Source organism: Homalodisca vitripennis, chromosome 7, assembly GCF_021130785.1.
Source record: "Homalodisca vitripennis isolate AUS2020 chromosome 7, UT_GWSS_2.1, whole genome shotgun sequence".
Lineage (NCBI taxonomy): Eukaryota > Metazoa > Arthropoda > Insecta > Hemiptera > Cicadellidae > Homalodisca > Homalodisca vitripennis.
This window is the reverse complement of record NC_060213.1, coordinates 25,392,514-25,416,237: the sequence shown is the minus strand read 5'-3', so window position 1 is coordinate 25,416,237 and position 23,724 is coordinate 25,392,514. Positions and strand designations below refer to the sequence as shown.

The following is a 23,724-nucleotide window of genomic DNA, read 5'->3' as shown; positions in this document are numbered from 1 at the left end:
AGTAACTAATTTCATTATTATCGAAAAGAGAATTAATTGTTTCTACGTTATTTGCTTGATATGTCTAACTGCAGAAATAAGAAAGCTAAATTTAAATGTAACACCAGTTGATGTAGTTCTATTAGTATGTGCCTAACTTTCACTCTAGGGATATAAACAGTTGGATCCGAAAGTAGTTCTTCATATTGTACAACGCATACATGAATTTTATATAGAAAAATAGCTCAATAAAATAAGTTGAAACAAATGGTTTGAGCTCTTTTATAGTACAGGCGTTCGAACAAGCAGGCGCCGACCATTATAAATTACTTTGATTTTTCAAATTAATGTTTTAAGTAGGGGCTTCCAACATTTGCTTTTTATAATGACTTTATAAGTCCCGTAATGAACACTGAAGTTTTTTGTATTCAAATTTAGTTGATCAGATTACAAGTTTCATGTTAATTTATAAATAATCCACGTTGTATTTTGGATGACGCCCAAAAATCTTGTACTCATTTTCGTTGTTATCGACAAAAAACTGGAAGTTATTGTTGGTAAATTACTTTACATTTCTACACGCAGAAATAAACAATAAAACATTTAATGCAACTACCTTTCTTGTAGCGCTACTGTTTGAATTGGGGTTAATTTTAAAACTCATGTTTCTCGACTTTTTGATCTGAGAGTAGTAGTATGTAACTCATTCGTTTTTCAAGTATAAATATGATGTAAATATACCATACGGTTAAGTATTAATTTACAATATTTTATTCTTCGCTAATTCGTGTTGTTTTAATTTTATTAGAGTCGTTAGATGGAGACCTGAAGATTCCACTGTACCGGCAAAACATATTGTCAGCCTAACGTGGTTGGGGGAAGTCAGAAGGTACAAAAACTAATAGTGATAACATTTTTGTAACATTGCCGACGTAAATGAACAATACACTGTTTTTATTTTAAATTATCCACTATCAATAGTAACTACAAACACGAAAACTTTTTAGTTTTTGTCATAGGAATATGTTTTCAACCTGCCACCACTCAAACAATTACAGCTATCACGGTCCTATTGCTCGACTTCATAGGCGTGGAAACAGCATTCCTTCCGATGGTGATATGTTTTATGACAGCATCGCACACCTTAAAAAGAGACTGCAACAGTAATGAGTGATAGAGTTTTTTCCCCTTAATATCAGTTGGAGATGATGTTTGTGATTTTTCACTATTGTAACATTATTTCACAAATCTTAATACTTATTTATTATTTCACTGCATAATCACTACTTTCTGTAATTTAATTAGTTGTTATTTATTTTGTTGATGTTATATTTAAGTTGCATGAAAATGTTGTGAAATTATTGTATATTGGCGGATGCCGTTGAAATAATAATAAATAAATAAATTGCTAGTAACCGTGTTTTATGTAAAATTTGTAATGTTATTTGTTCAACTCTTCAATAGATTGCAAACAACAACATTTTCTGAAATGGCTATAGTACAGTATATGTTATAATACCGTGACCTAGCAACCAAGACTCAGAATTTCACACGTATCTGTGGGATTTGGTAAAAATCTTTTGTGTATGTCTTTGGAAATGGTTAAAATTGGCGCCATTAGTCAGCTGTTCGTATACTACTTGAATGGAATTCTACTAAAATGTAATCTACTCCTTTCTGCTGTCTTTTACTATGGTTATATTATTTATTGCTTTGTTTAGATGGGAAGAATAGATTTTTTCCATCAAATGCATTGATTTCCAAATGTGTTGCATGATTTTTAAACTCAATTAATTATACTAGGCTAGTGATTTACAATTTTTAATAATTTTTATTGTTTTGTTGATACTTAAAGGTTTCATCAAGGATGGATAAGGTATGTCTAATTCTACATTAATTAGCATAATTTCATTTAAGTCAAAATTTCAGAATTTGAGTTTAAATAAAACCAAAGTTAAACCTTAGATGGGGCTTTATATGTCCAGTATGTATGTATGAAATTGGCCATCTGGTAATCATATGGACCTATACCACAATTATTTTTGTGATCGGCCATAGCCTATTTTTCCTTTTTTTAAAATTAATATATACCTATCTAGTTTAAAAACTGTAAACTAACAAGTTAAAGATTGACGTGAAGAAGCTGCTGTAACTCACACCTTGTGTAGGTTATGATAAGCAGACCCGGTTTTTTATATCGAAATTCGCAAACGATATTACTTAATCATAACCATCGATATAACCAATCGATACTGAATCAACAGCTGTAAACACTCAAATAATACATGTAATCGTATTATTATTATTATATTACATGTACATACGATTACATGTATATATAACAATAATAATTATTATTATACATACACATAGTAATATATAATTAGGTGTGTATAATTATAAACAATTCAATAATTATGACAAACAATATGAATCGTGACTCATAATATATTTATGACTTTTCCTATTTGATCGTTCTCGTTCTGGTTCATTTATTATTTATGTACTTTCTTAATTATTTATGAGTTTTCCTATATTCCTATATATATTCATATTTTAATTTAAAACGATTGTTATTTAGGACTATTGATACTTTTATATCAATTAATAGTCTAGGATTCAAGATGTGAATATTATGTATCGATGATTATATTCTTCTATATTAAAAAAAACCGGGTCCGCTTATTGTATCCGACCCCCACACCTTATCCACTCTCACCTTTTCAGCCGCACTTCAAATTGATTTAAGGTTATATGAACAAAAACTTTCCTCACCAGTAAATTGTAGAAATTTTATTACTCTATGTATTTAAAAAAATTAGGAGGGGCCAATCTCCATTTAAGCCTGATTCTGCCCGTCCTCTGGGTTGTGCGAGGATCGTATTAAACAGAATAAGGGAGAGAGTTGATACAGTACATGGTCGATGGTACTGATAAAAAGTACAACATTCACAGATAGGATTTGAATCTGCGCTACCTCTAGCTCCAGACGCAACGTCCTAGATCGCTCGGCCATCGGTACTCCCAAATATTGGATTGTGGTACACCTTTGATAAGGATCTAAAATCACCTAAATCTTGACAATGTAAACTTTCATTAACTCTTCAAATTTGAACCTGGAAAAATTCGGGCCACCCAGAGATAAAATCCAATTCTTACAATCCAATTTAAAAAAATTTTGCTGCTGTATTCTCATGAGTGATACCATTACCCTTTTTTAATAAAATTGTCCGATTTTTATCAAATCTTTCTAAAACAAATTATTTAATTTCTTTTTTTTTTGGCAAAACCAACCAAATAGGGTCGGTCGGGGTAAAATGGGTACAAAAACATGCTCTTTTTAACTTTAAGGGCCTTTTAAAAAAAGTTTCTTGAAATAATTACAAAATAATTACAGGTTCCAGCTTATCATTGTGACCTCTTAGAATAGTTTAATATGTAAAAAAGTTAATAAACTATTTAGTATAAAAGTAATTATTTTTTTTTATAGTATACCTATTTTTTACCCCATGGTTTGGGGGAAAACGGGTATAGTAATGTTTTCATAGTAAAACACAATAATTACAAGTGCTGTACTTTATTTTACCCCAGTATTTGTGTAAAGTAGGCACAGTAAAAATAACTAATGAAATATTTTGGTCACAAAAAATTTATTATTACTAAAAATATCAGTTAGACAAGTAATTTATTTAAAAAATTAAAACATAGAAACAGTTCGTTGAGAGGGGCACTTCACACAAACTTGAAAAATCTTCCATTATAATCTGGTACAGAAAAAACATTAGAAATTTGTCCTAAATCAACCCACTCAATGTCCTTCTTTATCAGGAAAAAAAATGTAACGCTCTCCTTCACCTTTGCATTTTGTCAAAAACTTTACGGATATCGCTCCTTGTTGCGAAGATCTTGTGCAGTAATTTGTCCCCTGTACTCCTTCACAACCGTGCCACATTCACTTTGGTAGTTTATACCTACCCATGATCCTACAGTGGGTTCAGTAGGTTTTACGTTTTTATTTTAGGTAGGCTGCTTTCATCGTCACTTTCTGCCGTATCAAATAAGCGTTTAGTAGCTCTAGGTTTTTTTTTGCGGCTTTGCTTGGACCAATCCAGGCTCTTGTTTTATTGTTTTTCCTAAGGCTGTAATGGGTTTAGGCCTATTAGTTTTACTTTTTTATTTTCTCTTTTCTGGCATCTTCTTCTTCTTTCAGTCTGTCCATTACTTCATTTGTTGTCATTACTTCACCACAACTTCCTTGAACTCGTCGCCTTTTTGTCTTAGAATTTTTCAATGCATCTTTTACACTTGATGACTGTTCAGGTGACAATGTACTTAAAATTGCTTCTCTCAGTTTCTTCATTGGTGAAGGAGAAATTTCAGGTAGGCCTGCTACAGAACTTGATGGGCCGGGTAAATCTTGTACAGGATTAGCTAACTTTAATCCAGTGGGTTCTGGTCGGCCAATGGGTGCCTCTGCGATGTCTTTGGGTGTTTCGATGGAGTTTTGCTTAGGTTTGTGCTCCACTTTGTAAGTCCATTGGCCTAGTTGGTTGTACTGAAACAATCCTTTTTTTCTAAAACAGACTTATTCACAGGATAGATCCCAGAGCCCTTAAAACCACCAATAATGTGCTCAGATTTGAATGAAAAGTCGATACCAGTTTACTTAGAAGACTTGGAAAAACAGCCTTGTCAACATTTTTAAGCCGCGATTCACGATACCAGTTCTTCAAAATTTCTCTCCACGCACTTTTCATAGGAGCAAATACCCCAACATCCAATGGCTGAAGTGCATGGATGTATTTGGGGGCAAACACAGAAGAATAATGTCATTGTCTCTTGCCACTCGGGTTACGTTATAGGTTCAAGTGACTTCCATGTCCGTCAAACAAGACAAGAACTGGTTTTTCAAGATTTTTTTGTCTGATTTGCAAAATTAATGAGCCATTTCTCAAAAATGAAATCTTGCATCCAGCCAGACTGTGTGACTCCATAGAGTGCACCTGGCGGTCCTCCTTGAACCCAAGTACTTTGCAAATCTCCCTGTCCTTTAAAAACAACACAAGGTGGGTAGCGTTCACCGGATGCACTGGCTACAAAAAGAACACTGTATTGCAGTCTGCCAGCTCCTCCTGATCTTGAATAGGACACTTTTGCACTTTTAGGGACAAAGACCTTACCCTTAGTGGGAATCTGTGCCTAGGCCAGTTTCGTCCAAGTTGAAAATACGTTCTGGGTGATTTTCTAACCCATTTTCCACAAGAACTTGCTCATAAATTTTAAAAAACTCATCTACCACAAACTGAGACAGTCCTTCAGCCCTTTGCTTTTGTTAATATTTCGGGTTTCCGTTTTGATAGTTCATGTGCCCACCTTTTTTCAAACCCTCTTAAAAAGTCATACCCTGGCATATCGTCCTTGAATGGCGTTCTTTCTACCCACTGATTTTACATAGCTACACACCATATATTGCAAGTCTTTTCTATCTAGTGGATAACCACATTTTGCTGCATACAATAAAGCCTCCACAATATAGTTCTCCTCTTCTTTTGATAGCACTGTTGCCTTTCCAGAACCAGGAGTTTTAGGAGGATTTTTCAACTCCACCGCCGAAGGGTTTCATAAGGAATGTTATATTTTTCTTGCTGCAGCATATACTGAGCTTCCATTGTCAACTTCCTTTACTGCTTCCTTCAAAGAATCTACATCATATTTTTGGGTTTTTTTTCTTTATGTATGTGCGTGGCATGATCTAAAACAAAAAAGTGAGGTTAGTTTTCAGTTTTTTTAAAATATTATACCTATTTTACCCCATGTTAAACAAATTATGAATAGCATAAAACCTATTAAACTTTAAAACATTAAACAAGTTAAAAGTTAAAGTATATATGTGTAATGTATACATACCTGAATTTGAAACTTCTATTGATTAGGTTAACTTTTAACAATGTCATCAGTTAGGTTGTCTTGGTTACACTGACTCCTGTGAACATATGTTTTTTTCATTTTAAGAAGCTACCAGCAGTTTAGCCAACTCACTTTCAGTATAATATCATATAAGATGATGTTATACATTTATGGTATTTTTTTCTGATCCAAAAACATCAATAACTCAAGTTTTATATAATATAAAATAATGTTTATACCCGTTTCACCCCAGTATACCCATTTTACCCGACCGACCCTATTGGGTACTTTCTGATTAAACAGAGGCCACTTATTCAAAGCACGCTGCGGCTGTTGTGGTTAGGCGATTTAGGTTTCTAACTCGCCTAACCTAACCGTTAGTATTTATTGTGTAACTGCACACCCAAAGTTGCTAAATCACGTTTATTATCGTAGGTCTCCATTTAATTAGAAAGTACCAAAAAACGGTACTTTGGGATTATACCGACCACACCAGTATGAAGAACACAAAAATAGAAATTTATAGAAACAAACATGATAGAACGAAAAAACAACTCTTCAATTACAAAATTACAAACTTACAAGCATTTCCAGGTATTGTGATCGGTATTGTTGTCGCTGTTATCTTATCTTTCTCGAGAATCCTGATTACGGCAGGCCGCGCGGCATCACGTGATTTGCACGGTACATAATTGCCTTTCCATTTCAATTCAATTTATATTTCTGATTAGCCCCTCTAGAATTTGATATTTTACTGATAGGTACTATCTCGAGGGATGTTTTTCTTTCGTCGACATCAGCGCGGGGCAGCACCGAAGGTGCTGTCGAAGCCCGCGCTGATGGCCGGAGGCACTCGCATTTTGGGTGGCGGAATGTGATCAAGAATAAAAACAAGTTTTGAGTGTTTTTTTAATAAAGAGTTTAGTTTGGTAAATGTTTGTTTTTGTTAAATTTTTGTGTTTGGAGAAATGTAGAGGTAAAACACGAAAGTACAACAAAGCGATGCACCAGCTGAACGGGCGGCGAGGCTCTGCAATCACGTTATCTACTAGACGCTCGACTTTGACCTCTGTCTGAGGATGGGGAGGGGTTTGCGATAAGACAATTCCTGTTTTATACTGACGAAATATTGTTCTACGCTAATCTAGTAATCAGTAGAAACGAAATGTGAAATAACGATTCATGTCTGGGTGTGGTCGGTATAATCCCAAAGTACCATTTATTTAATTATAGTACAAGACATTTTACGTAAACAATGAAAACAACAATTGATATAAAGAAATGAAAACGCAGAAGACGTATCTGGATGTCATGAAGCTCCAGGCCATGTCCAACTAGACAACAACTGAATATGTTCCAGCATAGGTCGCATGAATGCTACGTATACAGAGTTGTGGTCCATACAAATGATCCAGAAGAATCCTTTTTTAAATTAAAACATTATCTTAATATAAAAGATTTTTTATGTATATAAAAAAATTTTAAAATAAGAGGCCTACCTAGGAATTCAATTTTTTGTCATTATGTAAAATGCCAATTGTTTTAATATTGTATGTCTTGGTATTTTCTATTTTTTTATTCTATATTTCTACTTGTAGAATACATAATAGTATTGGTATCCATATCTGTCACATTTAATTTTATTATTTTTTTATTATTGCATAATTAATAATAGAGCCCTAATAGGCAATTACGAGACAATAATCGGACCCCTCTTGTATTACGCTTGTAAATAAGAGAATTGGGTCCACAAACATTTTTGCTATTCTCTGTCTATAGTAACTTCAGATTTTTATATGAGATTTTGTTTCAGATCGTTGAAGAACAAACAAAGAGGACAGAGCTTCTTATAAAGGCTTTGGAAGTAGTAAAAATTTCCGATAATCCTATTGTAGAACATCTTTGTAGTGATATCAGGGATTCTATGTTCCGTATGGAAGCTCTTTTGGAGAAACGAAAGGATCTTTTAAGTCAGAAGAAGAAGCTCAATGAGGAATTTGTGGTAAGGTATTTTGAATGGTTAATGATGCTTTTAATTCTATATTATTGACAGCAAAATAGTCATGACAGGCCTTTGCTTCTTTTCGGAATCATTTCTCTTCTTCTGTTTTGAAATGCACTCTGTTACATTCCATTTTCTGTTTAAATGTCTGATTATAAATTTTGGCTTACGTAGCATTTCATGTTGTAAAATACAATACAATTTTCTTTATTGCACATTTGTTAGGAATTACAATGGTGTCATAATTACATAAAAGTATATTTTATTTTTCAGTATTTTCAAAAAATTCCTTTAATGAGTAGACCGGTCTTTCAATCGACCACTTCTTTAGCTCCTGGTGCAGCTTATTGCCAGTCAGGTCTCTCAGGCAGTTTAGCAGGTGGTTCCTCAGTTTACAGCCTGCTGTAAAATTGGGTAACAATAAATCTTACTGCTTTAGTGTTCATCAATTGCTTACAATGTTGTTATGATTACAATACACAAAAATCACAAACCAAATCATTTGGCAGGATAACAGGATTTCAGACGTTTGCCATCGTTATATATCACAAAATGTTTTGAGGCTTGGAATCTACCCTCTTCGTCAGGTGGGGTTTCCAATTCTGTACTAAATAGAACCGTTATCCTGTCAAACCTTCCATTGTCAATAACAAACCCTAATCAGTTGTTTTGGTATCAGTGAAAAGACATTCAGTGAAACTAGTCCAAATGCATAGAACAACTGAGCTGTGGTGATTTCAAAAGAAAACAGTACTTTCCATTTTCAGCCACAAAAAAAAAAAGAAATCACACATTGTACATACTTTGTACATTGTTATTTCATTGTAGATGTATATTGTATCTACAGTATAACACGTTTCAATATAGTCATTTTGCCTCAAAAGACCGTCTGATTAATACAGAGTTACGGATTCGAACAGGGTAACCGATCTCTACGAATTACAGATCCCTAAAGGGTAAACGATGTCTTAATTATTCTAATCTTGATAAAGTCTCAGATTTTCAAAATGCTGTATTTAGGCAAGGTAATGTTATTTTGTAACATCCACATGTTCTCCTAATTTATTTTTTTAATTTTAGCAATTTATTATCAGAAAAGTAATTTAGATATATATGTACATTCATTAAACTTGTATAAGTGGCAATAGCCTAATTTAATTTCAATAAACATTGAATCACAAAAAGTACTTGCTCCGCCAGGACTCGAACCCGGATCTCTCACTTGCCGGGTGAATGTGCTACCATTATACCACAGAGCCCTCACTTTTTACAATTCAATTATTTTGTATTTGGCCGTATCTGTCACATATGTGTTTAAATAACCAAACTAACATATGATCGGAAGACCAAATACCTGTCAAATGACTTTTATTTATATTTATTAAATTTGTATAAGTGGCAATAACCTATTTAATTTCAATAAACATTAAATTAGGTTTATATATATACCGGGTGTTCCTAAAGTCCCACCCCCCTTCTAACTTTCTAATGGAATTAAACAAACTAATATACTTTGGGGGTAGTTATATAATGACAAATTATGATTTTTTCGCTACATGAGAACTAAGCCCCTCAACCCAAAATGGGGGGTTGGGGGGTGAAGTCAAAATTTTAAAATGCAAACCCCCATCAAATGACACTTCATTTTAAAGGTCTTTATAAAAGAAGAACAATGCCACAGACTAGAGGTCTCTATCTCAATCCAGTACGAAACAACGGCTTGTCAAAGTTTTATTGAAAAGTTACGCTAAAAAACACTATTTTTCTTAACTCATCTGTTCAAACTTATTCTTATTACTAAGTAGTGCTAAATTAAACTTAAAATTATTAAACTTAATGTTGAAATCTTACCTCAACCTTTTTTAAGCTCAAAGTAAATGCTCAAAAGTTGAACTTTATCAGGAGTTGAATGAAGATGACCGAAGAAGTAAATGGGAGCCATTTTAAGGTTAAGGTAGGTAAGATCATGCAGCTCAAAAATCATAATTTGTCATTATATAATTACCCCCAAAGGATATTGGTTTGTTTAATTCTGTTTGAAAGTTAGAAGGGTGGGTGGGACTTTTGGGACATACACATATATATATATATATATATATATATATATATATATATAAAATTAGGCTACTGCCATTTATTTAAATATAATTAAAGTAAATAAACATCGCTTGACAGGTATTTTTGTCTTCCGTTTGGGTATTTTAACACATATGTAACAGAAACGGCCAAATACAAAATCATTGAATTGTAAAAAGTAAGTCTCTGTGGTGTAGTGGTAGCACATTCACCTGGCAAGTGAGAGATCCGGGTTTGAATCCCCCTCACTACAGGACATTACAAATTTCTTTAAAAAAAAGTAGCCAGTGTTTGCAGTTAATTTTCATTATGTACAGCTTTAAGCCTTCATAAAGTACATACTTTTCTTTGTTTAAAGGATATTTGGACAGTTTATTCTCAAGCAAATAAATACTATTACATTACTGTATTACAATAACCCAGCATTTTCACAAACTCGACCACCCGTTGGTCTACATTAGGCCGTTTTTGGGACTCTAGAAGTATGTATTGACTTTATTACATCTCACATATTATAGTATGGTGTGTTTTCTTGCAGGAGCTCAACAAGAAGTGCAATGCACTTGCAGACAGGTCGGAAGAGATAAATCAGGGCCTTTTTCCAGAACAATCGTATCAGTCAGTTCAAGCTGAGAGTGTTGAAGCAGTAAGTAGTAGTTTTGAACGCAATACATAATTTTGACACACAATAGTTTTGACTTGAATACTTGCATTCACTACTTTAAAATGTTTCATATGATGAAAATTTACAAAAAAATATCTAGGATATTATTATTTGAAAGATAAAAAATTTTAATTTTAAATATACGAGGGCTGTTCAGAAAGTAACCTCCGGTTGGTCACAGTGCGGGTAGTGGAGGGGAGTAGGGGATCTGTGCATTCACGCACTAAGCAGGTCAGTCGGCATCAAGCTGTAGTCGAGTGAACATCGTACCTGCGCTAGTTTAGTTTTTGTGGCAGTTTGAAATGTGTGCTGCAATAGAAAATACCGCCAAATGTGAAGTGCGTGCTGTTATACGGTTTTTTACAGCCAAAGGATACTCTGCAGCAGCTATTCATCGTGAGCTTTGTGCCGTGTACGGACCACAAGTTATGAGTGAAGGAGTTGTCCGTGAATGGGTACGTTTATTTAAAAGTGGACGAGAAAACGTTCATGATGAAGAGAGGAGTGGTAGACCATCCTTGGTGACTGACGAACTCGTTCAGACAGTTGATGCAAAAGTTCGTGAAAATCGACGTTTCACAATGGCGGAGTTGTCTACTGATTTTCCACAGATTTCTAAGACTCTTTTGTACGAGATAGTGACAGCAAGATTGGGTTACCGTAAGTTATGTGCACGATGGGTGCCCAAAATTCTTACCGACCACCACAAAACTCAAAGAATGGCCTCTGCATTAGACTTTCTGTCACGTTATGCGGACGAAGGAGAACCATTGTTAAACAGAATCGTGACCGGTGACGAAACCTGGATTAAGTACGTAAACCCTGAGACAAAAGAACAATCAAAGATGTGGGCACATTCAGATTCGCCTACCAAACCAAAAAAAGCCCGGCAAGATTTTTCTGCCAGAAAACTGATGGCAACGGTGTTTTGGGATGCCAAAGGGGTGTTGTTGGTTGAATTCATGGAACGTGGGACGACCATTAATCAAGACGTGTACTGTGAAACACTAAAAACATTACGACGGGCTATACAGAACAAACGCCGTGGTATGCTGACTTCCGGTATCGTTTTTTTTGCACAATAACGCCCGTCCTCACTCTGCTTGCAGAACAACAGCCCTTCTTAAGTCCTTCAAATGGGACGTTTTCAACCATCCACCTTACAGCCCAGATCTGGCGCCAAGCGACTATCACCTCTTCATGCATATGAAGAAATGGCTCGGGTCCCAGCGGTTTGATGACGACGAAGAGCTCAAAGATGCGGTCACAGGCTGGCTCAAGGCACAGGCGGGTGATTTTTATGCAGAAGGAATTTCAAAGCTTGTGAAGAGATACGATAAGTGCCTCAATCGTGATGGAGACTATGTCGAAAAATAGTGCAAAGATGTAGTTGTAAGATGTATATATTAAAATATTTTTACTTAACTTGGTGTATTTTTTTCAATCGACCGGAGGTTACTTTCTGAACAGCCCTCTTACTAGCATCAACTGTTGTAAGAAAATATTGTCTGTCAAAAATATAAATCCAATGCCTTAAGCCAGTGAAAAATGTATGATTAATCAAATTTTTGTTATTCCTGCAGAAAAGGACAATATGTTTTTAACTTATTACAATAGAATTACAAACTGGTATATAATCAATAACTAAAAGTAATTAAAATTGTATCAATAAAAAAAAAAATGTTAAGTCACTACACAATATATTAAATTTAAAATTATTTTCAACATTAAAAAAAAATTACTTTGTGGTACCTATGCGGCTTCACCCACAATTTTACAAATCAAAGTCCTTATGCCACTTAGTAAAAACACTTACGATGTAATATGATGGAGTTTTATGACATTTTTCAAACATGAGTAGGCATACATCAGGTACATATTATTTCAGTGTTTATGGTTTAGAACTTTAGAGTTTAACTTGACATATTATGTTCTGCACATATAGGAGTATTTTTGGTTCAAATTAATTATATTTCTATTGCCATAGCTGAGTCTGCCTTGTTGCCTCGGATCAAAAATACAAACACATAGGTCTCGGAAACCTACTTTGGTCAAAAAGTGTTTATTTCTAGCTCCTGCTATATGCTTCCGGTCTAAAATATTTCTAGTGTTATAGAAGAGCTTGCCTTTTTGTCTCGACAAGGAGAAAATATATGACTTATATACTCGTACATAGGACTGAGAAGTTTACTTCAATGGAAAAAACATTTTTTCTACTTCCACATTAAATTTATTTAAATAATAAATTTTATGTGGAAGTAGAAAAAATGTCTTTTCCATTAAAACCTACACACTTCCACCAAGAATACAAAGCAGAGAAAGTTTACTTCAGTTAAAAATACTTCCAGCCGTTTGCGGTGCCACAGTTGTTTTGGTCAGTGCCTTATTGTCCCTATCAAAACTCTATATATCTATGTAGCTCTTGGAAATCCACCTTGGTCAAAAAGCATCCTGTTTTTGCAATCTACTTTCGTTCTAAGATATTTCCGATGTCATAGTTGAGTTTGCCTTGTTATCCTGATAAGAAAGCTTACATACATATGTAGGACTGAGAAGCCTATTATGGCCTAGAGGGAAATTCTACCTAACTCCTCTCTATTTCCGTTATACGTTGGAAATCCTTTTTAAGTTCATGCAACATTTCAAAATAATTGTTTATAAGGTTTTGCGTCATAGAAGTCTTGTTGTTTTTTGTACTGTAATTTGGGAATAATGTATTATTTGTTAAGCATGGCTGGGGTGTACTCTAAACGTCAGGATAGCAAATACTGGGCAAACCTTAAGTACTTGAGTATTGAATATATATTTATTCAACCAAAACATTCCCAGACGCTCCGTAATGCTCTGAGAAGAAGTGTTAAGAAGACCAAAGCCCTAAAGCCTCTTAGGTGTCTGTCTACTTTCTAAACTGGCTTCCAAGTTGGAGTAGAATGATTTATAACATATTGAAGAATGTTATAGTTAATTTCACTGTTTTCCTTAAGCCACTGGTTAAAATTGCCATGTCATAATGTCAAGGAAGCTAGTTTGGACTACCTTCTGTGAAAACCCCCTTAGTTACACCACCCCAGTCTGGGATGAGACTGTAGTGTTGTAGAAGAAACACGACAATGTTTACAATTCATTCAAACTTTGTTAACACTTTACCATTTATATAAGGAAGAAGAAAGGGATTAATTTATAATTGTGTAACGTTACTAAATCCAAATTTAATTAATATCAGTATAAAAGTAATTTCCAGCTGTGATTAATAAAACATAGGGTGATAATTATATTTTGTAAAGTGATGGGAGTTGGGAAGGATTAAAGAAATTGTTAAGTATTATTTATTCATTAAGTTAATAAATAATATTTCTCTATACTTTTGTCCATCACAGACACAGGCCAATGGCCAGAACTTCAACAGTTTTGAAGTATCTCCATGTCCCTCAGCTTGGGCCAATGGAGCCTTAAATACACCGATGCTAAGAGGACAAAACTTTCGTCAGCCATTCACGTCTGAAGAAACCCAACAATCGTACATCAGACCACTCCATCCAAGCGAAATGGAGTCCGTTCCTACGTAAGTCAACCATTTGATTATATTTTGCAACATAAAGTAAGTGAACTAAATAAGATGAATTTGCATTAACATGCTTGCTGAACACACTTAAAATATTGGTTATCATAAAAATAATTATTTTATTTTCCAGTGCAGTTAAAGCCCAAGTTTAAATTTCACCCATTTTGAAGAAATTTGCATCATTAGCTTAAAAACATAAAGAGGAATTGTTAACAACATGCTTTTGATGTAGCACAAAAATAACATTGGCCCTAAAATAGAACCTTGTTGTACACCAAATTTTACTTGAAGGACAATTGACAATATTCTTTATTTTCATGTTCATTAAGAACAAATCAATACATTATTTACAATTAAAAGTTAAAAAATTCATAGAAACTTCTATAAGTCGTTGATGATGGTATTAAACTCTTCCAGACTATAAACAGTTTTTTTCCACTAGCCACTGGAACATTCTCTTCTTCAAAACATGAGGACCAAGATTCTTCAATTCTACTGGTAGCATGTTTTCAAGCCTAGCAACGTATTCTATTATTATTTAACTGTTTTAATTTTTTAGTAATAAATAATTAACATTTACTTAAGAAAGATTATGATCTGAAAAGTCATAAAGTGTAGGTTGAGACTAGATAACACGTCCTGAGGTATATCACTAACAATATTATCTAAATAAGATCCAACATTTTTGCTATCTCTTGTAGGTTTATTTATAATTAATTAATTAATTATAAATAAATAAACCTAAAATTTATTTAGCTAAGATTCATAATGTTTTTTTTTAATGTTCACTCAGATGAGTGACATACTCCTGGAATTCACTCTCACGGTGACTGAAGCAAGCTGCTTGTTTGTTACAGGTATATGAAAGGGAGATTGACCTGTGAGAATATTAACTCTCTCGTAGCTGTATTCAATTCAGTGCTGAAACAGAAATACTCAATCGTAAAGCTGAGACGGAAAGATGTGAAGCGGAAAGATTTGATACAGTACTCCACTTGGAAGTCACAAGAGGAGGAATATAAAATGACAGGTATTTTTTTATGAACACAAACTGTTATGGCGGTCAAATGTGACCTACAGGAAATGAACTTTAACCATTGTGACCATCTGCCCCACCAACTCCTGCCATGACAAGTAATTTGAAAACATAACCTTTATGCTACGTTTGTACGTTTCATGTTCATGTGTATATCTATGTAATAAGATTGTGGAATAGTGAAAAATGTAATAAATTTACTCACTGAATAAGGTTTTGATTGTAAGAAAGTATAATATAACATTCCACTGAAATTTTATCTGAAAATTAGACAAAGTATTGATTTTAGCTGCATTTAGTCGCCTTTAACTCTGGAACTTTTAGTCAAATTCCTCTTAGTTGCAGTGTGTTTTTGTATCTCGGATTTTGCCTTATATTTATTTTTGCTATCATGTGTTTAATATAAAATAATCGCATAATATTATATTTCATCTTATTGAGGAACATTCGAGAAACGTTTTCCTTATAATTTTACTTTAGCTAGTATGAAATATTAAGATAGAGTTACAGTGTATTTTTTTATAAATTAAAATTAGAGTAAAATTAAAGTTTTCATTATTTATATTTTTTTGTTGATGATGTTCAAGATCTTTATTGGTCATTAAATAACATTTTCAAATGCCATAGACTTGACATGAAAACTAATTTATGAATATGTCTAAGTAGTTATACATTTATGTAATAACCTAGTTGTACATTAACGAGATGTTTTGTGTAACAGATCAAACATGGTACACTTCATGTACTTGTCTACAGAGCAAAAAGCTTTTGTCAAGCCAAGCTGAAATCCTTTGTTTAAACTTATTAATTGGCAGTTCTCTTATAACTAATGGTAGTTTGCTGAATATTCTAGTTTGTGGGAATTGTAACTAGTCTTACTTGAGGTACTACAAGATGATATCGAAACCTAGTGTTGCAGACATGTCCTAACTTATGATAGATAAGGGTATTGATATTTACTCTGATGTACATATATAGTCTTATTCTTTTGAGTCTTATTTTTATTTATAACTAGTATATATATTTACTATGATGTACATATATAGTCTTATTCTTTTGAGTCTTATTTTTATTTATAACTAGGTGTTTCGCGCAGCTTCGCACGCTTTTTGTAAGCTTTGCTTGTGTATGAGCAGTTCTGGTTCAAGTGAATTATATTGTCAACGCCGATGTAGAGTTTACCTTGTTGACACTATCAAGAAAATCTGCCAAAAGTGTATGTTTATAGCCATTGTACACGTACATGTACTTAATAATAAAGTGGTCTAACAGTCAAGCTATAAGGCCAAACAGAAATTCATTTCAAAGACAAATATCCATAAAACCTTAGCACCTTCACATAATGTGTGGTTATTATACACAACTATCTCGTAATTGTAGTTTACAATGTGCAGGCGCTTTGATAACTTATATATTTTGCAGCGCCTCCTGGTGGCGAGTTACATCAATGGGGATAGCATATAAACCTTCTACGTGGAAAAATACATATACATACAAATTTTCATAATGATTGGTCAAATGGTTTCTGAGTCTATAAAGGACAAACACACAAACGTTCATTTATTTATATATATATATATATATATATATACAGGGTGTATATTATGTCTGGAAACACCCAAATATATCCTTTAATAATTTAAATATAAATTTGAAACCTCTTACAATCGTGATAGAGATTGGGCATCTACTTTTTGGAACAATGTTTTTGTTATGTCACACCAACGGGGGACGTCCTGCCGAGGGTATCGTGAATATTCTTAATGGAAGCCTATACCCTTGTGATACATAATTTTAAAGGTAAATAGCTTACTGAATTGAATGCCACAAACCGCATCTCAAGGCAATTATTCTATCAGAAAATAGAGCATTTTTAGTATTGAAAATTTACTGATGTTCAACAATGTAATTTTAACATGGTTCTTGCCACAAAATGTGTTACACTAATTTTTTTAGCATTTTTTTAAATGTTCAATTAAATAAAACAAAAAATTTCATTTAAGCTGGTTCTATTAGCACAAATTTGCCAGTTTTTATTACAGTACAATTATGGAAATACTTATGTATTTGATTTCTTATTACAAATAAAAAATAATGTATGCTGTTAGAAAAGTCTTACAACAAACGTTTTACCTGCATTTGGTGTCAAAGCAATTGTTTCGAACTGTGTTCCTTCTACGGTTTGACAATGAGCCAATCTTTGTGTAAAATGATTCGACAGAGTTGCCTAACATTTCTTCAGTTATCAAAGCAATCTTCCTCTATAATCCTGTTTCTTAGGTCTTCCAAATTATGAGGCTTTCTTCTATAAACATTGGATTTTAAATGACCCCATAGGAAATAATCGATTGGTGACAAATCCGGAGATCTTGGAGGCCATTCGATTTCTCCTCTTCGGCCAATCCCATTTATGAGGAAACCTTAAATCCAAATACTCTCTTACCTGGTCTCCCATAATGGGGTGGAGCACCATCCTGCTGAAACCATACATTATCAAAGTATTCTCCTGATGCAATTTGAATAGCTGGGATTATTTCATTTTGGAGCATATTGTAGTAAAGTTCGGCATTTAAATTTCCATTGATGAAAAAGGGTCCAACAATTTTTGTTACCTAAAAATTCCACACCATACGTTCAGTTTTTGTGGTTGCTGTGAATGGGACTCAGTAATCCAATGTGGGTTTTTTCACTAGCCCAGTAACGGCAATTGTGCCTGTTAACATTGCCATTTAGGAAAAAAGTTGCTTCATCAGAAAGAAGTCAGAAGTCAGAAGTCAGCATGCTTTATTCATGAACTTTAAGTACAGAATTTGCGTCATAAATTAATAAAAAAACAACATATACTATCAATAACAATAGTAAATAGAATGGTGAAAAATGTTTCTTCTAGAGGATCAAAATTCCTGTGATTGTCGCCATCCGTAAAACTCAGTCATGGAGTAAAATGGGTGGTCAAGAAGCCAGTTCTTCAGCAAGTGACGAAACTGTTGAATGCTTGCAGTCTTCAGCTCTGGGAGGAAGGACATTCCACATTCTGGCACCCGCATAGCTGGGTTTCTTCTCAGTCATTGTGCGATGGTGTGTAGGAAGGCTGTAATTGGCTGACTGTCTTGTGCTGTAGTCATGAATCTGAGCTGCGGTTCTTATGGGGCTTAATGATTTTAGATGTGAGTATGTTACAACTTCCAAGATATACAGATTTACTACAGTCAGGATTTTTAGGTCTTTGTATTTGCTTCTGCAAGTTTCTCTTGACTGGAGATCTCCAAGTATTCTTTATAGCACGTTTTTGGAGCAAGAGCACTCGTTCTAGGATTACCCCTTGTAGTTGCTCCCCATACTTCAATACCATAGCGTAAATGGGTCTCGAACAGGCTGTAATAGGCGATCTTGGCTGTATCCACGTCACAGATGTTTCTTAATCCTGCGAATTACAAACAGGCTTACACTTAGCTTGTTGCACAGGAGATCGATGTGGGGGGTGTCCAGGAGAGGCTTTCATCAATTGTTACTCCCAAGTATTTGGGCAACAGTAACTTCTTCAAGGTCAGGTAACTTGCCTACAGCCTCTCTGTGCTTGCCTAAAATAAGTTGCTTAGTTTTTGTCTCATTTACAACGAGGTCGTTCCTATGGCAATACTGAATTGCCATGTTAAGAGCAATATAAGAGGTCACTTCAAGATGTTTTGGATTATTGTTGCCCAAAAGCAATACAGTGGTCATCTGCATACATTAGTGATCTGCAATAGTCTTTTAGATATCTTGGAAAAGTCATTGGTAAATAAAATGAAAAGTACTGGACCCAGTACAGACCCTTGAGGAACTCCCCGTGTGATGCTTTTTGGTTCAGATTTGATTTGTTGCATAATCCCCTTGCTATTATGCATAAGTTCAACCATTTGGCACCGCCCTGTCAGGTAACTGTGAAACCAGTTATAGGCAGTCCCTGTTACACCTATCGCACTAAGCTTAGCCATGAGGTGTTCGTGGCTGAGGCAATCGAAAGCCTTGCTATAATCTAGTAGAATAGCAGTGGTGGTGTTGCCATCTTCAAGTTCATCAATAAGGAATTCTACTAGACAGATTAGGGCGGTGGTTGTTGACTTGCCTTTCATCAAAATCCATGTTGCTGGGTTTGTAAGGAGTTTCATTTGTCGTTACATGGTCTATGAGTCTGGTTAGTGTCAGTTTTTTCAATTATTTTAGAGAATGTTGGAACTAGAGAAATCGGTCGATAATTTGAGGCTTGGGTTGGGGATCCCTGTTTGAACAATGGGTAGACTTTGGCCATTTTTAGAGCAGATGGGAAGTTTCCAGACAAAAAAGATTTGTTTACTATGTCTACTATGGGGTCAATTAGCTCTTCTTTACAAGTTTTTTAAAAGCTTTGCTGAGGATTCCATCATAGCCTGATGAAGTTTTTGGTTTCAGACTATCCATAACTCGAGACACCTCCTGTCTGGTTGTTTGGTAGAGGTCTAATACAGGAATATCTGGATTTTCAACTGGTAGTAACATTGCTTGGCCAGTAGTTTGTCCATTGTTATGGATTGTGTCATCAGCTATGTTGACAAAAAAGTTGTTCATATAGTCTGCCATCTTTATTGGGTCAGATGAGAGTGTACCTTGTATGTCAAGTTCAGTCGGGAGGTTTATTTTTTCTTTAGGTTTTCTTTCCGAGTTGATTACCCTCCATAAAGCTTTTGTATTATTATCAGCTTCGGCCACAGCGTTTTTTGGTGGCCTGTTGTCTAAGTAGTCTTAATCTCAAGTCAATATTTCCTTTTTTTATCGCTGATGCATTTCTCTTATGCTCTTCACTACCTGTTGCATTGTATTGGTCTTGGGCCCTTAACCAGCATTCCTTTTAGGTGAATTGTTGTAGGGTCATTTAACATTAATTTACTTCGCTTTGGGCATTGTTCTTGATTTAACCATCGGACAAGCCTCGTTCATTACATCAGTCAGTATCTGAAGAAATCTGTTTGTAGGCATCATTAACCTCCAGAGAACTGTAGACTTCTGTCCAGTCTTGTTGGCCGAGACATGTTTTGAGCTTATAAAGATTTTCTGTTGTTTATGTGCCTACGCTCCATGGTAGAAGGTGCCTGGGAGTTTTGTGCTGTTCAGCTTTAGTGTGCATAGTTGGCCTGTGTGATCGGAAATTCCTGTGTTAATGACATGAACATCAAGCTCCTCCTCTTGTGGGAGGTTTGTGCAAACACAGTCAATGGAGGTTCTTGAAGTTGGTGTAATCCTTGTGGGTGGTAAATCGAGTCTCTCCATATCATGGCTTTTTTAGGATGTCTTGCATTAGGATGTAGTCATGCTTTTTATCTAGTGAATCTATGTAATGTCGCCCATGAAGATGACACGATGAAAATAGTATGTTGGTCAGAAAATCTCTATTGTCATCACATTTGCGCATCACAAGTTCACAAAACTCAACTCTTCTGTCGTAATCATTCCTCACTTAACTGTTGGGACTAAATGAACTTTAAATGGTTTGTATTTATTAATTTTCAAAATCTTACTCACAGACATAGGGTGCATATCATGTTTGCTGTGCAGCTTTTCTGAGCGATGTATGTGGGTCTTCAATAAATGTTTGCAAAACATCTAGTGCATGTTCTTCATCTGTTGCAGATTGTATCCTACCCGACTTTGGCCGATTACGTACACTCCCTGTCATTTCAAAACGCTCAATAGTTTTTGATATTGTTGAAACACTTATGGGATTCCTTTCTGGGAAAGTGTCATTAAAAACAAATTACAAACTTCCCGATAAGATCTTTTGACGATCGCCATATCCTCGCATCATCAACAGAGTAATTCGTTCTCTTTCAGACAATTCCATTAAAATGCCAAATAAAAACTGAACTACTGTAATTAGATAACTTGTTGACAGCAATGCTTCAGAGACACTGATTAACTCGACAGGAATGATATGACCTTTGTCCATTTGTAAATTCCCAAGCTTAGACCTGTCTAGTGAAAGCTCCATGCTCAACAAACTGAAACCTGTAGACCAGATTGATTAATAACACAATAATGTTTTCTCATAGGCTAGTGACCTTTGTCTCTTTAAACCTTCCTGCTGACTGGAAAACACCAAGTACAGATTCATAAGTAATCAGAGAAAGTGACTCATAAGTTTTATTCATTGTAATAAAAACTGGTAAATTTGTACTAATGAAACCAGCTTAAAAATAAATTGTTTTTTTATTTTAATTGAACATTTAAAAAATGCTAAAAAAATTAGTGTAACACATTTTGTGGCAAGAACCATGTTTAAAATTACATTGTTGAACATCAGTAAATTTTCAATACTAAAAATGCTCTATTTTCTGATAGAAATAATTCCTTTGAGATGCGGATTGTGGCATTCAATTCAGTAAGCTATTACCTTTAAAATTATGTATCACAAGGTATAGGCTTTCCATTAAGAATATTCACGATACCCTCGGCAGGACGTCCCCCGTTGGTGTGACATAACAAAACATTGTTCCAAAAAGTAGATGCCCAATCTCTATCACGATTGTAAGAGGTTTTCAAATTTATATTTAAATTATTAAAGGATATATTTGGGTGTTTCCAGACATAATATACACCCTGTATATATATATATATTATATATATATATATATATATGTGTGTGTGTGTGTGTGTGTAGATAAAGTTTTTGGCTGAATACCAATCTTTAGGTTGTTGAAGAGCATTAATTAATTGTACATTAAGTTGCCACACATTCACATTACAACAAAGAAGAGTTGTATTGTCTACATAAAGTACAGACATGGATGAAACATTAACATGAAAATCATTTATAAAGACTAAAAACAAAAAAGGTCCAAGTACAGAGCCTTGGGGAACACCTGCTACCATTTTCTGATACTGTGACGAACATTGTTTACAGTAACAATTTTAATTTTATTTGTTAGATAACTTACAATCAATATTATTAGTTCTTTGTTTCTTACCACTATAAAAATCAGGTTGTTCAAAAAGAATAGAGTGAGTTATAACATCAGAAGTCTTTTTTAGGTCCATAAGGGTAGAAGCAATTACCAGTTTGTCTTCTAAACCCCTTAGAATTGAATTTACTAGATATCCAATCAAACCTTACCAGCAGTACCTTAACTTAGCAGTAATGATTTGGCTTAAATCCAAATTGGCTTTTGTACAGTTAATAGTAAATGTTTTCCATAAAATACCTATATAATTGCTTAAACATGCAGGTTTATCCGGCACATACAGGATAGACAATACATAAATTTCACATTATTTTCATTCTCTAGCTCATGGATTTTTCTATTGTTTCTTTTACACTTATTTATAACAGACTGAGTATCCATTTTTAAAAGATCGGATTCAACTTGTTTACTTCTTGTAACCCCTCTTTGTCTGAGCACAAGCCTTTTGCTCTATGAAACAATAAGTATGCTATTCCTTCTTTAACAGATTTTTATGGTTTGATTGAAAATGTATTTTCTTACGATGCACTTTTCTCTTAAGGACATCTCTGTCTCTTACTACACACACATCCAGAAAGGGGAGTTTGTTTTGGACTTCTAACTCCATAAATGTGTTATATATATTTTGTAACATAAAATGATGGTAAATGTTCGAAATCCTATTAACTTGAATTATTCTTACAGGCCAGATATTCCTCACCCCCGAAGACTTAAAGAATCTTGCCAACTACAAGATGGACAAATCAGCGGACAAGATAACTCAGATTCTTCGTCACACAAAGAGATTACGACAGTCCCGCGTTTTGGGAAAAGTGATACTTTATATAGTCATATAATAACTGTGTATTCATTATCAATGCCATTAACAGAATAGATAGTGAATTTTTATATAATAATTAATTAGTTTTATCATCTGACCTAATGTTAACTTATTTTTAAGACATGTGCCTTTGAACACTTTTTACATTCCTTTTTAAACTGTAACATTTTTAATTAGTATCTGTGTATATGTATTGTTCTGAGAAATTAAAATGATTGCTATGTTTTTATGATAGTGTTTTTTATTAAATTCTATTATTTTAAAAATCGGAAATAAATATGGAAGTTTTTTTTCCCCCTTGGGGCGGCCTACTGCCATGCACTTAAGCCTCAAGGGCTTTTTGCGCACCCCGGAAACACACCATGAAGCCCACCAGTCTACAACTTCAGCAGTTCAACAAACTGCCGAAAACAACCTATCAAGTCCTACTGGGAAAATACACCACCCCTGTCCAAACTACCAAAGATGGCATACCGCTCTCTTGCTATTGCAGGGCAATCAAAGAGCAGGTGCTCAGCAGTCTCCTCCTGCTCATTACACCTTCCACAGAGCGGATCCTCCTGAAGGATGCAAACTCTGTGAAGATGCTTCCTCAGGTGACCATGCCCCGTAATGAGACCAATGACCTTAGAAGACATTGATCTGTTTAATGAGAGAAGGTCCGAAGCCACCTTGGAGGAAGGTGACTGTAATACCATTCTACT

General features: G+C 34.5%; 1 protein-coding gene across 1 annotated transcript; it reads left to right on the top strand.

Moving 5' to 3' along the window:
• Positions 1 to 1,618: 1,618 nt before the first annotated feature.
• On the top strand, positions 1,619 to 23,249 carry LOC124365707 (spindle and kinetochore-associated protein 1-like). Its single transcript, XM_046821649.1, has 6 exons — positions 1,619 to 1,855; positions 7,700 to 7,888; positions 10,503 to 10,610; positions 14,006 to 14,190; positions 15,048 to 15,220; positions 22,885 to 23,249. Exons 1-6 carry the CDS (start codon positions 1,847 to 1,849, stop codon positions 23,034 to 23,036), a joined length of 816 nt encoding a protein of 271 aa, XP_046677605.1. The 5' UTR covers positions 1,619 to 1,846; the 3' UTR covers positions 23,037 to 23,249.
• The last annotated feature ends 475 nt before the right edge of the window (positions 23,250 to 23,724 follow it).